Genomic DNA, 17,081 nt, shown 5'->3' with positions numbered 1-17,081 from the left:
TTTATATATTTAATTATTTCTTTATTATTATTATACTCTTTTTCATTGCTATTGTTTTATTAAAACCGTTTTAACTTTCCATCCCTTAAGTCTCTCTCCCTTTTCTCTTTTCCTTCCCCTTCTGGGGGCGGGGAGAAAGGGTTAATAGAGAGCATCTGACGTCAGTTTAATAGCCAGCCCAGCTTTAAACCGTGACATTGGGATTGCCCCGACCCACATGCAGGACTTTGTACTTGGACTTGTTGAACTTCATGCAGTTCACACAGGCCCAGCTCTCAAGCTTGTCAAGGTCCACCTGGATGGCATCCCTTCCCTCCAGCATGTCAACCACACGCACAGCTTGGTGTCATCGGCAAACTTGCTGAGGGTGCACTCGATGCCACTGTCCATGTCGCCGACAAAGGTGTTAAACAGTGCTGGTCCCAATATTGACCCCTGAGGAATGCCACTCATCACTGGTCTCCACATGGACATCAAGTCATTTATTGCAACTCATTGAGTGTGATCATCCAGCCAATTCCTTATCCACTGAGTGGTTCAGTCATCAAGTCCATGTCTCTCCAATTTGGAGACAACGATGTCATGAGAGACAGTGTCAAATGCTTTGCACAAGTCCGGGTAGATGACATCAGTTGCTCTTCCCCTATCCACCAGTGCTGTAACCCCGTCGTAGAAGGCCACCAAATTTGTCAGGCACAATTTGCCCTTAGTGGAGCAATGTCGGCTGTCAACAATCACCTCCTTATTTTCCATGCGCCTTAGCATAGTTTCCAGGAGGATCTGCTCCATGACCTTGCCTGGCACAGAGGTGAGACTGACTGGCCTGTAGTTCCCCAGGTCTTCCTTTTTTCCCTTCATGAAAATGGGGGTTATGTTTCCCCTTTTCCAGTCAGTGAGAACTTCACAGGACTGCCACGACTTCTCAAAAATGATGGATAGCGGCTTACCAACTTCATCTGCCAGTTCCCTCAGGACCCACCGATACACCTCATAAAGACCATGCCTTTCCAGTTGACAATGATTTAATATTCTATATTGTTCATTTAAGCACAGAGACTGAGAAGTAAATTGAACTGTGTCTTAACTATGGGGCTTTAGCTCTAGTGAGAGACCTCATCACTGCAGTCAGACAGCAGAATGCAGAAAACCACCTTCCCTGGAGACTTTAGGCACCTGCGCAGCATAGGCTAATACCAGTATAAAATGTTGGTGACATATAGCAAAATCTTGACGAGTAGAAGAATTTCTTTGGTTTGAGGGAGACAAATAGCTATGGCACCATTTTCCCTGGCTGGGCACTCATCACCGGGTTCACCCCATCTCCAGCTTCCCTCAGTCTAACCAGAATGCGTCAGTTTCCTGATGTAGCCTCTTTGGCAGTGATGCAAGAACCCAAGAGTTGTGCTTTGCAGAAGCTTGTCTGTCTCTTCCCACTTAAAGATTTCTATGGCGTTTGCTGGGCAGTCCAATTCCTGTTTCATTGTATTAGTTAGAACTCATACACTTAAGCATTAATCAACCTACTGAGTCTTGCTTGGATCTTGGCACCATCTGTAGCCTGTAGCTCCACTTCTTCCAAATGTGATTAGTAATATTTATCTCTCTGTTTTACTTATTAGTGATATTAGTGAATTGTGACAATAACCATGCAAAAAAATAAAGAACATCATAAGAAATTCTGCTAGTAGAGATCAGTCAGCACGTTAACATAGGTTGTTTTGTTAAAAAGACTGAGTTTGGAGAAATACTGATGTAAGAAAATAAAACTGCTGACTCAAAAGCAACAAATCAGTACAGAAAGAAAATTTTTGCTCTTACATAATTTGACATCCCATGCAAATATACAATATACATGCCATTAGTGCTTAGGAGTAAGCCAACTTGTTTCCAGTAATAATATGAACAGGTAGACAGCTCAATACAGATTTCAATGATCTAAAGCTGTAAAACAATGCCTGTGCTAAATGGTATGTAAAGTTCAGATTTTTCCTAGCTTTTTGGATTTAGAGGAGAACGCTTTCTTTTCCACAGTTACAGAAGGTCTTACTGGGCATTGGAAAAGTCCTTATTTGCAGAAACTGCTGTAATTTAACCTCTACTTAAACCCTGCCTTGTCTCTCTGATGCACCTGCTAAGCAATGCCAACTCCACCCAAATCAAGGGCTGGGCTTCTTGAAACCAAGGATGTACCCTTTCCCCCTTCCCACCATCACCAAGGTCTGTGTTGCACCCGAACCATGTTGAACAGTACTGGGCCAGGAAAGGGACACTGCCCTTGGAGTTCCTGATGCTAGCTGGATCTCTTCCTAGCTACAGGGAACAATAGAAGAAGCCATCTTATCTTTCTCAGTCCAAAAAGGAAAGAAAACATTTTATTTGTATTTATTGCACTTAAGCCATTCCATGCAACATCCAGTAGAACAGCACATCTCCCATAGTTTACATGTGCCTTTTCTTATAATGTGTACAGCCGCTGTGGACTTGAATACGGGAGATAGAGGTTTTCATGTTTTCAAAACACCTAAAAATAACTGAAATTGCTTTCTCACTCCTTGTAATCTCACATCTGTGAGGTCTGGAGCCCAGGATCTCTCAGATATGGATGCAAGTGCTGTTATCTGGCAATGACCATACGGCACACAGGACTGCAGACAAAAACCTGTCATGTGTCCTAGCGCAGGGTAGATGTGCAGGTTTCAGAGCTGGCATTGCCACCACAAGGACAGGGATGGTCTTTTCTGATGTGATGGAGGATGATCTGGCTTTCTAAATACAGTACGAGCCACATTACTGCAGAACCTGCATCCCTACAGGAGATCAGCATCTCACCATGTCGGGTTCTGGGAAAGAGCAACCAGGGCCAACCCATGCTCTGGAGAGCTGATCATCTGATTAAGTCAAGGGAAGCTGAAAGATTGTTAAGCTTAGCACACTCACAGAGCAGTGCTAGCTCAAAACAGAGCCCATGGTCTCCATCTCCTGCACTCCTGAATATGTGTTGACTTCAGGGCAGTGCTGCTTTCAATCACTGCAAAATTTCTAGTCCAGCTCTTCTTAGCAACTCTACCTTTACATCCATCTCCCATTTTTCAACCCGAGGCTTTCAGTGGTTTCTCCACTACAAATCTTGCTATGAGATTCATACCACATAAAATTTAGCCATCAAAAAATTAGTCTAAGCTTGTGTTTTAGGTCTACCTATAGAACTATTCACATGCCTTAGGTGTTTAAAAGTTACAGCGTGCCTGCCAGGATGTGTGCTTACAATGGCCTGCTGCAGCAGAGGAACCAGTGAGCATATCTATGTGGTGTGATGTGAACCATTGCACACCACCTCCCCTACATCCAAAGCTGGTGCTTGAACTGCGTGGCTGCAGCTGGGGGGGACTGTGCTCTTTATGACACCTAAGAGAGAGGCAGAGCTCGTTAGCAAGAGCACTGCTGTGCCTGAGTACATCCAAGCTGCTTTAGGCTAGAGCTGGTTTAGATACTGCCAGCTCAGGATCTAAACAGTAGAGCACATACTTGGTTGGTTAGCCGCAGTCTGGCAGCTCTGCGTGCCACCACACTGTATGGGCTGCATGTGCCCAGGGAAGGCCTGGAGCACACGTCCAGCCAGGAGGGCAGGAAGACATTTGTTTTATGGGCCAGATGGCTTAGAGAAGGACCCTTCCACTTGAAACAAACTACACAGATCGCAAGTTGAAAAATAACACGAACACTTTCTTCTTCAGAATGGGCTATGACATAGAGGAACTGCAGTGTCCTTTCCCAGGCAGAATAATGACGCTATAGCCACAAAAGAATGAAATACATTTTTTTATGATCTTGATCGTTCTGTGTCCTTTTTTTTAAAGACCTCATAAAACAACCAGTGAAGTTATAGTTTCTAATATTGATCAATGTGAAGATGGATGTTGAGACATCAGCTTACTACTAAGAGTATCATTTTTGTAGACCATTAATTATCTTTTGTTCTTTACACTGTACATCAATACGAGCTAAAGAATTGTAAGGACTGGAACAGCATCTGCTCTTAGTAACCTTTGTGCTAACTGAATAAAACACCCTAGAACATTTTACTGTAATTATTAGTCTTACTCTCCTTTTATTCTTTTAAATTATTTCTGAAAGTGTTATAATCTTCCTTTTCCTCTATTTCATTACTTTTCAAATGCACAAAGGGAAAACAGTGTGAAAGACCACCCTCAGTTTATTTAAAACATGATGGACTTCATTGTAAAAACACCTCTTTCTTGGCACATACCTTCTAGGTCTGATGGTCAAGTTTTCCTTCCAACTTCTTAACTTGTAGTCTAACACCAGATTTTAAATATAGTTAACTTTCTAGTAAGTCGCTATCATGTGTAAGGTTCAAGACTACTTTTTTCACAAAAAAATGTTACGAAGAAATGCAGATTTTACAGGTGTGGGTTGTATTTATTACAGTTTTCATTCAGAAAATGTTGATTTAAAAACCTCAAATCCTGTTTTTCCTGTACCTTCATAGTAAAAATACTTTTACTTTTCCATTCGAGGCAACTTTTCATTTTTTAGGAATTCAAGAACGAAAAGACCTTCTGGGTCATCCATTCCAGTTCTATCTTTCCTTTATGCAGCAATGCACAAAAATCACACTTCTTTTTAAGATTTAAAATACCATATTAGTAACCTAGGCTATGACTCAAGGAAGAGCACTAAGTGGAAGACATTATGGAAACTTAATACTGCCTTTTGTGAGTGCAAACTAATCAGATAGTTATCCACTTTCATACCTCTTTCACATTTATAATTCAAGGAATTATAACAAATCTGGTGATCTGTATGTAATTGCATCACACAGTTCTTGCACTAAAGAATTATTTTAGGGGTTAGAGGTTAGCAGAATATCAATAAGAATTTGAATAATAGAATTTTAGCAAATAAGTGATCTTTCATTCAACATTTCCTTTGAATATTTTTTCTCTTTGTGACACGTCAGTACCGCTGCACTGTTGAGTCACCTACTTTCCAACAGGCAGTCATTTTCCATAATTGCAGAAATTCGGAAACTCTGCCACTCCAGCTGCTCATTAACCACAGACGGCCCCATCTTCAGCCAGGGTAAATTTGTTCAAAAGGGTGACATCAGCTTATTGAAGCTGAGGATCTGACCCCAAAACAGATAACCAGCTAATGGGAAAGTCAGGTAATTTCCAAATTCAGCACTCAACAAATACTTCATCATTACTGCTTTTGCACCCTGTCCTTGCTTTACAACCATGCTATATTATTAGAAATCAGCAGCATTTCACAGAAAGTTGATCAGGAGAACACCTGTTCTAATTGATCTCTGCGTTTCGTGAATTTGGCTTCTAGATCAGATTACTTTTTCTTATTGTTAATTTTCAAAGACAGTATTAAAAATTGGGTACTGTTTTTACTGTAACCTCCCTCAGTGCGTCCCACACTGCTCTCTTGTTAGCTTGGTGAACCAGTGTGCTGGTCATGTCCAAAGAGATATAAATAGATGAGCTCACTGTGGAAATGACACAGAAATAACTACATATAGACAGGTGTCGTCAGCAACTACACAAAGGCTTTATATAGAATTTAATATTTTACTTGGTAGGCTGCAGTGAACTGCCTACCAAACAGCTAGCTCTGACCTCAAGCCAGCCTTTCCAGAAACTGGGGATATTCAGAACAATGGTTTTAGCTCAAGTCAGTTCCAGTATACGTGAGTAGAGGGCTGTATCACTTAGCAATCTCCTAGATTATTATGTGGTCACATGAACTTTGGCATATGAGATAATCCAACTGGCTAGAATTTCCAGTGACTACGGGTCAAATTATCTAAGAATACACAGAACCACATGCTTGCCTGGTGCAGTCATGCCAATTCATTACACTAGCCAAGTTTGTCTCTAAAGATTTTGTATTGGTTTTGTACTGCTAGCTGGGTACTTACATAAAAAAAAAAAAATCCTCTCCCTTCGCAAGAAATTTTCTGAAAAAGTGTCAGACACCAGAAAGAGCTTTTTCTCCCTCTGCTAAAGATGAGAGTGGAAGTAAAGAGAATGCAATCCATTAGCAGAGAGAAAGCATGCAGGCCGTCCCTCAATTTACAGAATTCACCATGTTCACCTATTTCTGAGCAAATCTGACTAGAACTGGTAGGCCTCCATGCCTTCTGACCTTTTGTTAAAGGGAACTGAGTAAGGTTGCTGTATTCACTTAGAGAGCTTAACAGCAGAACCAGTCAGGAAGCCTCTGTCACAACACTTTTCTACCAGGGAAATTGAATTGTTCTGGCAAAACTCAGGATGTGTAAATTTGTATTGACTTCGAATTTTAAAAAAGAAACAGAAAATGTTTTTTTTTCCTAAATCTTGCTTCAGGAACATGCTGAAAATTCATTTCATTGGTTATTTTCATTTGTTTTTTTTTCTCATCAGTATGGAACTTTCATTACTTTTGCATTATTTTATGACACATAAATCATGATAGTGTAAAATAATATAACACATAGCTCTCATGCCATGGAAAAGAACACAATAGGAAATAATATTCAAATAAATGCACTATTAAATTGTAAAAGAAATTGCACTCAAAATGATATATTTATTGTGTCATAACAGATTGAAATATTCCAAAGTTAATTTGTAATACAGTCTTTCATAAATTCTACCTCATAAAAAAATCAAGACTCATTTTTTTTTCACTGTAATTTGTAAAGAAAAATACATTTGGGATATGCACTTTAAAAAAAAAAACATACCAACTAATTTTGGTTCAGAGTTTCATTTGGATTTTGGTTGCCAGTCCTAGCACAGATTAAGCACATAGTTTAGCTGTGAAATCTCTCTGAATTTGTCTTCCCTCTTCTATCAAATGGCGGTAGAGGTTTTTGTATGTTTTTTTTATACCTATGCAGACTGCTGACATTTAAAATCAAGCAGTGCACAAGAAACTCAACCAATGCTTATCACAGGATGGTCACAAACTATTTGGGGGACTGTATGAGAACAAAAAGCAAGAGAGAGGTCAACTAACTCAAAAGAAAATTCACAGGAGAACATGTATTGGCAAAACAAGTGGTTCTATGAGTAGCTAATAAAACCTTACTTTCTACTAATAAAGGACCTCAAAGCCTTTTCCAGCTGCCCCATATCCCTTCCCTGTCTCCTATGATGTTTCAGCTGGGCAAGAAACTGGGGCTGGTTTGCTGTCATGCACTTACTGATTGCCCAGTCAGAATGCGCATGTTGAGCTGACAGCTGGCTACTGGCATACAGCAGGGGTGAAGTATGCGCTCTGCCTGTGCTCCCTGCTCTGAAACACTATGCTACCCAGCCACCAGCTTCCATTAGACAAGTAGGAACTAAGTCATCTTTCGAGCCTTTTTTTTTTTTCTCTTTCAGATGTATTTAAATTTGGCCAGCAGGTCCAAAGTTATGTTGGGGAGAGCAGGCAGGGAAAGATGAAGAGACAGCAGGCCCCCTGTGGTCCATGAGGGGAAGTATGAAACAGAAGCAGAAAGGAATGAGAAACAAGGGTGATATATGAGAACAATTAGACATCATGAGGCCAGTTAAAAATCTAAGTACTTTTCACAATACCAAGTGCAATGAAGAGATGCTTACTGTACTTCTGGTACAGATTCTCTGCCACAACTTGTTCTCTTGTAGCACTGAACAGTATATATTAAAAAAAGGAAAGCTTGCATTTTAAGGACATTTTAAAATCCAAAAATTGTTTAAATGTAGGCAGATGTGTTGTAATGATAGCATTGATATATACTGCTAGATATTTATAGATCCATTACTATATGGCTCAGGTATTTTGTGACGAATCACAGGTCTGATTTCAGAAAGAACCTGAAGCATGTTCTGATGGACTGGTAAATCATGGGCAGGAGTATTTTAATGCTACAATAATGCCTATATGAAATGCCATTATACACCTCAATTTCCATCATGGGTTGTGCTGATTAACTATTAGACTAATAAAACACCTACAGCTCCCTATGGTCTTATATTGCTCCAGTACATTCATAATTTGCAATAATCTGTGAATTACCTTTGATGCAATAAGGCAAATGTGCAGCTGGGGTAAAATGTCATAACTTTGTTGGGAAAGAGGACATTTTCACACTGGCTGGAAATTTGTCTCTACAGATACACTTTTGGCAATATTCACTTCTCTGGTAGCATAGCTGGCTTTTACTGTTGGCCAGAATGGCTTATGTTCATGAAGAGCTGGAGCACCACCAGTGTCTCAAGAATTCATTCCCTTGTTTTTGCTGAACTTTGAATCAAGCTTTATTTTTTTTTGATAATTTATTATATTTCACTCTTTCTTTCTTCCCCCCAGGGTTAGACTTTTCTATCTAAAATAAGAGATGTATAAAACCTGTCATTTAAAGGCACTTCTAAGCTTTGAAAACTAGTATTAGCTGAAGCCTTAGTCTTCTGTAGTAGCTTCTGTAAGTCTTTAAATTATCCCTTTACAAATGCTAAATGCCCTGAAGTTACCAGCTTCTCCCCTCCACAGTCTCTCTCTTCTAGATAAATCAAAGGCCATTTCTCCAGGTATTCCATTTTAAAAGACATATTGAAACAAGAATGGTGACAGCAAAGAGCAAGCAGAAATTAATATGTCTAGTTGCCTCTTTCATCTGAAACTATCTGTAGCTATACTGACATTAAAATGATGTGAATTTCTAGTAGAGCAGGAAGAAATGAGTGTAATGCATTCCTTCAACAGAATTTTAATATTTATCTACTTTACCAAGTGTAACCAATAACTGAGGAAGAAAATACTACTATAATCACCCCCAGCACCGAGGGGGTAGGCATAAGATTCAATACTTACAGGCAAGAAAATGCATAGACATTATAACATGTTTGTAAATATAACATATTTTCTTGCAGTGCTTCCCAGCAGGGACTAGATCCCCGTTGTGCTGGATGCTGTGAAAACATACAGTAGATGACACAAAACACCACAAAATCCTCCTTCCAAAAGGAAGTAAAAAAGTAAAAAATGAGCCTATGTCCAACTAGTTTTGTTCCTGTGCTCCTTCACCCATATTTCTGTGAGAATCCCTAGTTTGTGGGACTCAGCATCAATGTGTGTTCTTACCATGGAAGCCCCCTCTTTTGACATGGCTGGTTATTCAATCCCTTTGGGCACCTTTGGTGTCAGAGGCAGGACATTTCTAACAACAGATTGCTTGAATGAGAAAGATTATGATCTTTAAAATCCTATGCATGAAATGAGGCTACTGTGGAAGTGCACAGGTGCCGCTCATTCTCCACAAGGAAGAATATAGAGTCCTGTGAAGTGAAATATTATAATTGCAAGATTTAAGGAAAAAAAAACTATACAAGGCAATGAAAATATTAATCTCTTTCCTGGGAAAGGGCAACTTTACTATACTTCCCTAGAATGAAGCAAATGAGGAGAGTCTGATGTAAAAGGTAATATCCTGGTACTGCAAAGAGTTCCTTTGCAGAATTTCATTGCCTACTTTAATGATTGCATTTACTCACCTAAAATGAATGTGGTATGACTAACCTCCAAGTCACGATGTGAGAAATTATTTTTGTTTGCTAGAGACGACTATGCAAAAGAGAGCTGGTGACTATTGTTCTTCTTGGCTGCTCGCTTTCTGTGATAGAGCTGCAACCCACAGGCGAGAGTAATAGATTTCTGATACTGGAGATACCACTTGTGCATGTATCTGATTTTGCTGTCATGCCAGTGTAAATCCATTGTATTGTTAAGCCATAGGGTGCAGATACAAGGATGCTATTGTTTTAGGTGCTTTACAAGCAAAAATGCTTGTGTACTCCTTCAGAGACAGACAAGCCTTTCAGATTAAGCCCTAATTAACCTTTGGCAAAAGATGTAGTAATATATATACCGTGCAATATTTAACAGCAAGAAGGATTGTATATATAAGTGACTGGATTGATGTATAGACTTGTGTTATACTGGGCACGACAAAAATGTGTAACAAAAGGACAGGCCCTACACAAGGGTCCTTTAATTTAAGAAAAATAAAAATGTTCATGTGACTTCCATTGTAGGCATTGCACGGCATGTCTACACTCACAAATATATAGCTAAATGTTCCTAAATTATTAACCACAAATATTTAGCTATCAGTAACTGGGTTTTCCAAAGAGATTTCAGTGTGAGAGGGCACTGGGTGCATGAATGGCTGGTTTAAGGAACAATAGGAAAGTAGCTTCCATCATCTTTGCAGCACACCAAGAAAAGAGGCCCTTTCCTGAGCTGGAAGACAGGGATGGGGAGCAGAATGAAGCCCCCATAATCCAAGGGGCAATGGTTAGTGACCTGCTTTGCCACTTAGACATACACAAGTCTATGGGGCCAGATGGGATCCACCCAAGGGTTTTGAGGGAACTGGCAGAACTGCTCACCAAGCCACTTTCCATCATTTATCAGCACTCCTGGCTAACCGGGGAGGTCCCTGTTGACCAGAGGTTAGCAAAGGTGACGCCCATCTACAAGAAGGGCCAGAAGGAGGGTCCGGGGAACTACAGGCCTGTCAGTCTGACCTTGGTGCTGGGGAAGGTTATGGAGCACTTCATCGTGAGTGCCATCACACAGCACATACAGGACAACCAGGCAATCAAATCCAGTCAGTATGGGTTTATGAAAGGCATGTCCTGCTTGACTAACCTGATCTCCTTCTATGATAAGGTGACACGCTTACTGGGTGAGAGAAAGGCTGTGGATGTTGTCTACCTAGACTTTAGTAAAACCTTTGACACCATTTCCTACAGCATTCTCCTGGAGAAACTGGTTCATGGCTTGGATGGGCATACTCTTCTCTGGGTAAAAACTATTTGTATGGCGGGGCCCAAAGAGTTGTGGTGAACGGAGTTAAATCCAGTTGGCAGCTGGTCACAAATTCTGTTCCCCAGGGCTCAGAATTGGGGCCAGTTCTCTTTAATATCTTTATCAACGATCTGGAGAAGGGGATTGAGTGCACCCTCAGTAAGTTCGCAGATGACACCAAGTTGGGCGGGAGTATTGATCTGCTTGAGGGTAGGAAGGCTCTGCAGAGGGATCTGGACAGGCTGGATCAATGGGCCAAGGCCAACTGTATAAGGTTCAACAAGGCTAAGTGTTGGGTCCTGCACTGGGGGCACACCAACCCCATGCAACACTACAGGCTTGGGGAAGAGTGGCTGGAAAGCGGCCTGGCAAAAAAGGACCAGGGGGTGTTGATTGACGGCCAGCCGAATATGAGCCAGCAGTGTGCCCAGGTGGCCAAGAAGGCCAACAGCATCCTGGCTTGTATCAGAAACAGTGTGACCAGCAGGACTAGGGAAGTGATTGTCCCCCGTACTCAGCACTGGTGAGGCCACACCTTGAATACTGTGTGCAGTTTTGGAGCCCTCACTAAATAAAGACATTGAGGTGCTGGAGCAAGTCCAAAGAAGGGCAGCGAAGCTGGTGAAGGGTCTCAAGCACAAGTCTTATGAGGAGCAGCTGAGGGAACTGGGGTTGTTTACCCTGGAGAAAAGAAGGCTCAGGGGAGACCTTACCACTCTCTACAACTACCTGAAAGGAGGTTGTAGCGAGGTGGGTGTCGGTCTCTTCTCCCAAGTCACAAGTGATAAGACAAGAGGAAATGGCCTCAAGTTGTGCCAGGGGAGGTTTAGACTGGATATCAGGAAAAATTTCTTCATGGAAAGGGTTATCAAGCAGTGGAACAGGCTGCCCAGTGAAATGGTGGAGTCACCACCCCTGGAAGTGTTTAAAAGATGAGTAGATGTGGTGCTTAGGGACAAGGTTTAGTAGTGGACTTGGGAGTGCTAGGTTAACAGTTGGACTTGATGATCTTAAAGGTCTTTTCCAACCAAAATGATTCTATGATTCCTGCACAACTTAGGAAGCAAGCTGTCTTCTGTAGGCCTTAAGAAGTTTTCTGAAAAGGAGGGCCACTGTGTAGCAGCCAAAACCTGAGTTTGCACCTTTGCTCATAGCTTAAGTTGCAAAATCATATAGCACAAAACTACTGAGCTCTGAGGCTTTTAATGGGAAAAAGCTTTCTCTACTGGTTTCCCCAAAGGTGACTGACTCTGTAAAAACTATATTTTGTAACACTTTCTGCCTTAAGAACAGCTCATGCAAAATTAATTTCATTGCAGTATGTTTGTGGGGAAATACATTTTACTACAAGTTAATTTGAAGAAAAAATATTATACAATGAGTGCTATAACAGAAACAGTTATGAGTTGCCTTAGCAGCATTTATAAATCAAATCAGTGCACATCGATAACTTTAAAACTAACCTACATCAGGCTTTTGGAATAATGTCCAAGCAAAACAATTTTTGAGTATCTATGTATTTTTCATAAATTGTGGCTGACGATGAAAAATGTGGATTATTTGTTAAAAAAATACAAAAAGGAATTATTTTCTTTCATTTTTATGACTTGATGAATTTTGCATGTTCTGTTTCTTTTCTATAGCTTTTTGGAACTTATATGGGAGCCAAAATCCTTAGACATTTTGGGACTCTTTTTCATTGAAAATATTTCTAACAAGAAATCACTAATTAAGTGCCCTCTCCTCTTTACAGACTGGAATTTCATTCATAGAAATCAACAAATTGTGAGGGAAAAAGGGAGTTGTGATCATCTAGGCTCACCTACTGTTTTACACTGGCCAAAGAAGAGATTTATTCCTTGCTTAATACTTCTTTCACTCCTTGAGCAAGAAATGTGTATGACTCATCTTTCAACTACAGAACGTCTTAAAAAAATGCAGTGTTGATTTGCATGTTGAAGAGGCTGAAGATTCACCCACAAGGTGCCCAACTGCTACTTATTACTCCTCCATTGACTGTCAAAATATGGGCCAAATTTCTTGTCTAAAATTGCCTAATTGTGGCTTTCAGCCACCAGCTCTTGTACAGCCTTTGCCCACTTGGGTAAACACCTTTCTGTTCTGAGAAATGCTCTCCTGGGCTGTAGAGGGTTCTCAGGCCAGGCAAGATGCTCTGCATACAGCCGAGCCATGCTGTGCCTGAGGACCCCAGCCTGCCACCCTGGGAAGCAGGGAAGGAAGGAAGACCCAGGACCTTGTCATTCAAACTGATCTGTACGCCTGGACTCTTGCCCTCTCGTGGGCAGTGAGCAGAGCAGGAGGCTACTCGTACAACTAGAAACTTCAGTGCCTTTTGTCCCCCTGCTACCATCACATCAGTGTGGATACCTCTGCTCACATGAGCACAGTCCCAGGGTACCTCCTCTGAGCATTTATATACTGCTTTTAAGGACAGGTAGACGGGGTTGTAGCCTAGGTTTAAATTAGCTTTCCCTACTAACTCCTTTTTGAAGCCTTTTTCTAACTGTCAAAGGTAGATCCCTTTTGTCTATAAATCGCTGGTGCCTGCTGTCCTGCCAGAAGTAGTTTGGGGACATTTTTTAGAATAACTGTAAAAAAAATTTGACACAGGTGTGTTTCCTCCCTTCTCTCCCCATCCCCAAAATCTGAAGCCTCTTCTCCATGACATCTCACCTCAGAATTAATTTCTGTACCAAGAAAAAATCTGGGGAAAAAGACCTCACACTAGTACTATTTCTCTTTTAAATTCTTTAAGTATCTCACTGAAAAACCTCGTGTACACCAAACTACTTGCATAATGTCATATCCATAACAGAGAAAGTCCCCAGAGCAAGTTGACAATATTAAATAAATTATATTCCTATAAATAATTTTATGTTCAATGTACACATGTGCAAAATGAACTGCCGACGTTGCTGACTCTTGTGAATTTACTTCAAGTTTTGCAAGATTAGGTATTTTTCTTCAAGACCCAGCTCCTGGAGGGGATGACTATGGGACAAAATGTCTGGGGTTTTCCTTTTCTACTATTTTCTTTCAGTACTTTTTTTCTGCCTTTCCTGACTGTGGAAAAGCCTGCAGTATGATGTGAATGTATCTTACAGGCTTAAAAATCAGGCAAATATGTATTTATTCTGTTCTTTTAAACCAATTTTAAAGACGATCAAGACCTTATAGTAACCACTCTGTTCACTTCATGTAAGTGACTGATCCTTCCCCGAAGTGTAAGATGGGTAAGAAAGCCAAAGGAAATAATGTTATTTTCATTTTACAGATGGAGAATTAATTCACAGTTACTTATGTTGGATCCAAAGCCTATTGATGTCAATTGATTGCTCAAGATAACACAGCCAAACACACCTCTTCTAAATCCCTGACACTGCATTGGACACAAGACATCTTTTCTTTCTAAATACCAAAACTAGTTAGATGTATCGTCATTTTGCAGACTTTACAGAGCTCCCACTAATCTGAATAGGGTTCATATACATACGCAAGAGTCTCATAGAAACTAACCATCTGGAAGCAGTGACTGGTATTTAACCACATAGCATTAATCATCTAATCACTCTGCCTGAGTTTCTATTAGGTGGAGAAAGAAAGGGGTCTCCTCTCTGCCATTATAATATAGTTTGTCCTTTTAGATTTGTTAATCTAATAGCCTGAACTACTAACAATATGCAATAAGAGTGCAAATACATACATTTTAAAATCTATAGTTCCTATTCTCTCCTATTATAAATCCTGACAAGTAATAATTACAAGCAACCCCGAGAAATTAAGCCAATAACAATTATCTCACAAATGGAAAACAGGCATTATAAGTGTCATGTTGGGTCTGTATCAATGTTGTATTTAATTAAGCAGAAGATTATGCATAATCCAGTAAAATGGTCTCGTTTGCTCTAATAACCAACTGAAATGAAGTTTACGAATACTAACAAGTGTTCACGGAAGTAAGGAACTCAACTTCTGTACTTTCAGGGTTGCCTTAGGAAGGGATTATCACAGTAAATTAAGGGACTGAGACAGCCAGGTGAATGTGCATTCAAAATCCAAATTCTTTCGGCAGTCTTGGAAATCTCAGCCTTGCACTGTACTTGCACCAATCCCTTGGTACTGTGCAAAAAAAAAAAATAAAAAAGGTCCATGCTGCTGGCAATGGCCATGTAAATTGAACATAGATTTCTGAGCAGATGCTTTCAGTTCACAGTTCTTATTGCTCCTCTGTGTGTATTTTACCTCTATATAGAGAGCACTTCACAATCACCACTCATAACTCTCTTTCCACTGCTACAGGGGCAGAGTCCATAGTTTGGAGAAGGTGTAGAAAATGTTCAGGCTCATCAAAATTCAAAATAAAGATTAAAATGCAGGTCTGCTATTGTCCCAGCAGACTACAGTTCTTCCATGCGTCATGGAAGGATTCCTAAAATGTGGCTCTTTGCCTAATTCTGTTTATGTTAATATATTTCTTTTAATGACAGTATAGGAAAGCTTAAGATAAGAAACAGACTCTGTCTTTTTTTGGATCAAAACCTTGTTCAGTAACAAGAGAACCCTTTTTAATAACTGCATAAATATCGCTCAGTAAATTAAATAAAGCAAACACTATCACAAGAACTGATATTAATAGCCATCATATTTTTTTGACCATTTTGTACATGTTTCCCCTTTGGCTAGATTAAAAAAAAAAAAAAACCTCAAAAAATATTTTGCCCCATTAAGAATGAACCAATGAGACATTTACCTTTAACTAGGCATACAAATTGCAAAAACACCCTTTAAGTAATCAGGAACGCTAGAAATCTGGTATTATTCCATCCTGCATATTTCAAAGGCATTAAATTAAACATTTGAAGCAAACTTATCCACCGGTTCCAGCTGTTGCCAGTGAGGATATGGGAATTTTTTTTTTCTTCTAGCAAAACAGTAAGTCTCAAAGCTCTACTATGTTACTGAAAAATCCTATAGTCTAAATAGATTAGGATTCCCATTTTCATGGTGCACAAGAGACTAGATCTTCTGCTGAGGGACAATGAATCACAAAAACTGTGATGAAAATATTTATGAAGCATTTTTTCAGCTGTTGTTTACTGTGTTGTAAACTTCCTTCCTAGCCAGTCCTGTCATCCTACTTTTACAATTTGACTGTAGTTTATATTTTTTGATTTGTATTATTAAAAAAAAGCCTCTTTTAGCTAAGACCCTTTGTTTAAAAATAAAAATCTTTAGAAATTGCCAGGTTCTTGCCCAATCTGATAAGTAGGGCGCAGTTGAGTACGTTTAGATACCAACAAGAACCCACAGCATTGCAGAGATGCTAAGCTTTACAAATGTATTAAAACTGAATATCCATTCTGAAGTAGATATTTAAGTGTCATGCTCTGAAATAAATGCTGTAATCTAAGTGTCAAGAGACAGCCTAAGGACATATCTGGAGTTCACAGAGCAGCTAGGAGGTCTAAAAGAAACTAGTGTTGGATTATTTGTAAAAATCCTGGAGAAAAACAGACAAGGCCTGTGACTAATGAGAAGTTCTGAGTATCTCCCAGAGAAAAGAATGAGAATATTTCTATTACAGAATAAGACTACAACAGAGTGAAAATAGAGTCCCTGAACTGGCACCGTGTGAACCAGGGACATCCCCAGCGTGCTGAAATAATACACTCACCTTGTCCACGATGCAGATCTGCTTCTTGCTTTGCACATCAAGAATTTCCACTTCAAAGTAAGTGATTTTTGAATGTTTGAGCACTGGTGGTGATTTGAGATGGCCAGCAGAGAGCACAAGCTGAGAGAAGTTGAAAAAAGTGCGTGTGTCATTGTGGGACATGGACAGAGCTCCTCCATGAGCTGCAAGATCCCTCTTGTGTTCTGGAGCGCTGGGTTTCTGCCTCCTGTGCATGGTGTGACCCAGCAGCAGCGATCGTCATATCAACAGGGGACAGTTCCAGGGGAAAATGTTTCCTCACTGCATCAGTTAAATACAATCACAGACTGATGAGACACGAAAGGTCAAGTGGCGTTCCATTTTAAGAGTGCTGTCTTATTTAGCAGGAGTGAAAACAATGGCTCTGTAATCCATGTCTATATTTAACCTGCTTTGTGATGTGCTGTATTGCTGCTGCTTTTTTTTTCCTTTTTATTTAAACCAGCATTTGAAACAACACATCTAGAGATTCCCTATTAGAAGTAGTCAGATC

The 17,081-nt window shown here is 40.1% G+C and overlaps 1 protein-coding gene across 3 annotated transcripts in view; it reads right to left on the bottom strand.

Annotated features, from left to right (window-relative positions):
* The window catches only part of TECRL (trans-2,3-enoyl-CoA reductase like), a 72,383-nt gene extending 55,536 nt beyond the window's left edge, over positions 1-16,847 (bottom strand). For 2 of the 3 annotated variants that reach the window (XM_068402552.1, XM_068402553.1), the window contains exon 1: positions 16,550-16,847. In XM_068402552.1, the coding sequence (XP_068258653.1) occupies positions 16,550-16,783 (234 nt within the window). In that variant the 5' untranslated portion in view covers positions 16,784-16,847. The remainder of the gene's footprint in view (positions 1-16,549) is intronic. The other variant, XM_068402551.1, reaches the window with a different exon arrangement.
* Positions 16,848-17,081: the final 234 nt, after the last annotated feature.

The sequence above is a fragment of the Nyctibius grandis genome, chromosome 6, assembly GCF_013368605.1.
Source record: "Nyctibius grandis isolate bNycGra1 chromosome 6, bNycGra1.pri, whole genome shotgun sequence".
In the NCBI taxonomy this organism is placed as follows: domain Eukaryota; kingdom Metazoa; phylum Chordata; class Aves; order Nyctibiiformes; family Nyctibiidae; genus Nyctibius; species Nyctibius grandis.
This window is presented reverse-complemented; position numbering and strand designations above follow the sequence as displayed.